General features: G+C 51.3%; 1 protein-coding gene and 1 non-coding gene across 2 annotated transcripts in view; both read right to left on the reverse strand.

The window, feature by feature from the left end:
- TGME49_277270 (NTPase II) overlaps positions 1-622 on the reverse strand; it is a gene marked incomplete at both ends in the record, with an annotated part of 4,724 nt that extends 4,102 nt beyond the window's left edge. The window contains one exon of the mRNA XM_018781766.1: positions 104-622. Coding sequence (XP_018635170.1) covers positions 104-622 — 519 coding nt within the window. The remainder of the gene's footprint in view (positions 1-103) is intronic.
- Positions 623-1,976: 1,354 nt separating this feature from the next.
- On the reverse strand, positions 1,977-2,049 carry TGME49_277250. Its single transcript has one exon. It is a non-coding gene; the product is annotated as a tRNA-Ala (tRNA).
- Between the last annotated feature and the right edge of the window lie 1,463 nt (positions 2,050-3,512).

A 3,512-nucleotide genomic window follows, 5' to 3' on the forward strand; every position in this document is an offset into this window, starting at 1 on the left:
GACGCAAAAGGACAAAGAGGGCGTCGCGGTACCATTCGTGAAGTCGCGAACTCCTGCTGTGCTGCAAAGCATTACTGGGAATGCCCAACGCCTTGACCTGGACCTTTTGTTCCTCATTGAGCTGTGAGTCCAAAATGGCAACCGTGTCTTCTTCCAAGAGTTGCATGAGTTTCTTCGCCCCCTCGTGCATCTGAGGGACGTACTGGAAGAGAAGTCTGGCATCAACGGGCCTCGACTCCCAGTCCTTTCCAGCGTAAGTGTCCAGCCACTCTTCTAAAACTACACGAAGTCCTGTGAACCGTTTACCCTCGCGGATGAGTCGAATACTGTCTGGGTCAATGCTACGGCCTCTATTTGGACATGACCGGGTTTTCGCCAAGAAAACATTCGTCCTCGTCGAACTACTGCCTGCATCGATTACAACAAGTGCTTGCAAGGAATCGTGGCACCGAGTTTCCAGATTTCGGAGGGTCTGCAGGTGTGTCTTCCCGACATTAATCCGCTTTTCAGTGTCAGCGTCCACTCCCCGGAGTGACGATGAGTCTGTGCCAAGGCTTCCATGTGGGAGGGACAAACTAACTCCAAACACCAGCAAGAGAGGCACATGCACCGGCAACCACATGATGCCTACCTATAAACGGCAGCTGATTCGTATGAACACAACAGCAAAGGCAAGACGCGTCGATCGTCAAAAAAACTGAACAGCAGCTCGAACCTGGTTCTACTGACCGCTTTGGTGACGCGGAAAGTACACTGGAAGCTGCGGTAGAATGAAAGAGGTACCGGGATCGGATACAATGAGGACTCCGGGTAGGACGTGCGCGGTGCTCGAGGCCGAGTATGACGTGCGAACGGATCGGCTACGGCAGTTTGTTAACGATGAGTGCCCAATGACGCTTCGGTGATCTGTCGTGAACGGAATTTGTTTGTGTCTCGTATTCGAAGAGAGACGCGAACGAGGTATGCGTCACTAACACCTCGCGAAGCGGTCGGCTGTGCCTGGCGCGTGCACCCTGAAATGTGCGCCGAAGTGCCGTGTGAAAGTGGCTGCCAAACTCTGGCCCCGGTGCCCTTTGAGACGCGAGTTACGGCTGGCTTGGCTGCAGCGTCACTCACCCTAGAACACCGAACAACTGGAGAGACTGAGACAGCGACAAGCATGTTTGTCCTGAACTGCTCATCCACCGACCGTTTCATGTGCTCAAATAAGTGAAGTGGCATGGTCAGTGTGATATCCGAGCAGATTACGGGCGAGGGCCATCGCGACAACGTTGCCAAGTTACATAATTGAAACAGACCAGACGGACGCAGTTACTTGGTGAGGGAACAGACACATGCGTATTCCAAACTTGTAGAACCGATAAAAATGTTCCCGGTTCAATGCAGTGGACTCGAGAGCGGAGGACAGGTCAACTGATTCGTGATCCAAAACCCAGATTTCCGCGGTCGCGGGGGTGACGTCGTAGGGCGGGTTGAGGAATACAGGCGAGCTCACTGTTGCAGCTTGGCGGTAGATGCTTATGGTTCTTGAGGAAAATTAGGAGTGAGCCTGCTTACTTCGAGATTTGTGAAGTCAGGAGGCTGCGGTCTAGACCCGTTGTGTGCGCTTGCCCGGATGGTACGAAAGCCAACTGAGCGGAACAGGTTTGTGGACGATCTAGTGGCGACTTGCAGCGACATGTGATACGAGTTTCTCTGCATATTTCTTCATTTACAGCAAAACGTCTACATACTATTTTTCATAGTATTTTCATCGTGAATTGAAAATAGGACAGAATCGTCAACAGCAGCTGTTCATCCGGCTGACTCCGTTGCCGTACACACGATATGGCGCAGTATGACGCAGCCACAGAGAGCAAGTAGAGTTTTCTATTTCGGCCCGTGTCAGCAAGACGTATCAGATGAGAGGCCGGACATTTTCGGAACATCGAAGCAGTTTAAAAGTGTCGCAATGAGTTGGAATTTCGGAAAAGAACTGGACGACATGGGTATCGATCCCATTACCTCTCGCATGCTAAGCGAGCGCTCTACCATTTGAGCTAGACGCCCTGGTGGTCGGCACGCACTTCCAGTCCTCTCCGAAATCGGGTTGCGCCCTCTTCGCGTCTCTCATTTCCTCCCCTTCCTCACGATTTCCATCGTCCAACGACATCCGCAAGAGAAGTCATTCTGGTCTCGAGCACCTCCGTTTCTGTGGTAAATGGATCTTGTGCGTCAGCCGCTGAGGCCTACACTAGTGTGGCGCCACGGTCTGCATGCACAGTCGGGACAAGCATTGTCCTCACTGCCGCAACTCGAAAGTAAAAAAGCATTCGATTCCCTCTCTGTAGAACTGTGCGTCCCCGTTCTTTGTTCCCTCCTTTGCTGTTTGATGGCCAGGGACCTTTCTTGTCGATGAATGTGGGCCTTTTCAGGACTCAGTTTTAGATAACGAGGTAACACTGGTCGGGTAGAAAAGAACGATTTTACACCATTATTCCTCTTACACCGTCGGAAAGACAGACTCCTAGGTGTCTTCTCTGCTCATGCTGCCCTATATAGATTGAATATGATAAAAGATCGGACAAGACATGTAATTAATGATGTAAAGGACAGTGATGCGGCTGTGTGCCTAACCTACATAGATTGACCAGCCTTTTCTGAGTTGCTTCTTGCCGCTGCAAGTGTGCAAAAACGCTGCTGAAATCAGAAACGCAATTCTGGCGCGACACCGTGCGTGAAGTCCGTGAGGACCGTTTCAACGCTTCCAGCCATTATATTGTTACCAGGCATGCTGTCAGTTCTAACCGGGCGAACTGCCGAGCATGCAAAAAACAGACGTCGGCGTGTCACTGGCGTCTATCACACAGGAATCCTTGAGGCGCCGGCTAATGCACGGAGCCATCAAATGTTGTTGGCAGCTCAGTTTCAACACACAATACAAACGAGCAGAGCATAAGCGAGAATTGAGCGGCGTCACATTGTCACCACATTAGAGCGCGCACGTGCTTGTGATGGTCGTCTTGAGACGAGCACGATGAGAGGAACGCATCGCGTTTCTGGGGACTGTAGACGAACACGGTAACCTGTAATAAAACAGTTGAGATAAGCAGCCTACCGGGTTGTTACGTTATCGCAAGTGCAGCGTAAAAACATGGGTGTCCGATCTTCTTCCGAGTCGGCCCTATTGGTATAAATCCCGCATGAATTTGCTCCGTCGAGGAGCGCTTCGAAGGACAACGTAAGGCGCTTGCTCGCGGAAGACAGGTCTCACGATAGCCGACAACAAAAAGGTCAGATCCCCGGCGTATCACCACTAGAGAACTACCTCTCCGCAAGTCCTCGACTCATCTGAACTGTATGACACAGGAGTATGAAAGACACTGGTGTAGCAAGCACGATCTTCTCCGATAATAGGCGACACCATCAATCGACATTTCACAGATTGTGAGAATATCCCGCCTCATAAGCGGTACGTCCCCATTCTTCAGTGAGAGAGGACGTGGTGAAGAATGACTCCTACTTGCCACCCA

Source organism: Toxoplasma gondii, chromosome XII, assembly GCF_000006565.2.
Source record: "Toxoplasma gondii ME49 chromosome XII, whole genome shotgun sequence".
NCBI classification, from domain to species: Eukaryota; Apicomplexa; class Conoidasida; order Eucoccidiorida; family Sarcocystidae; genus Toxoplasma; species Toxoplasma gondii.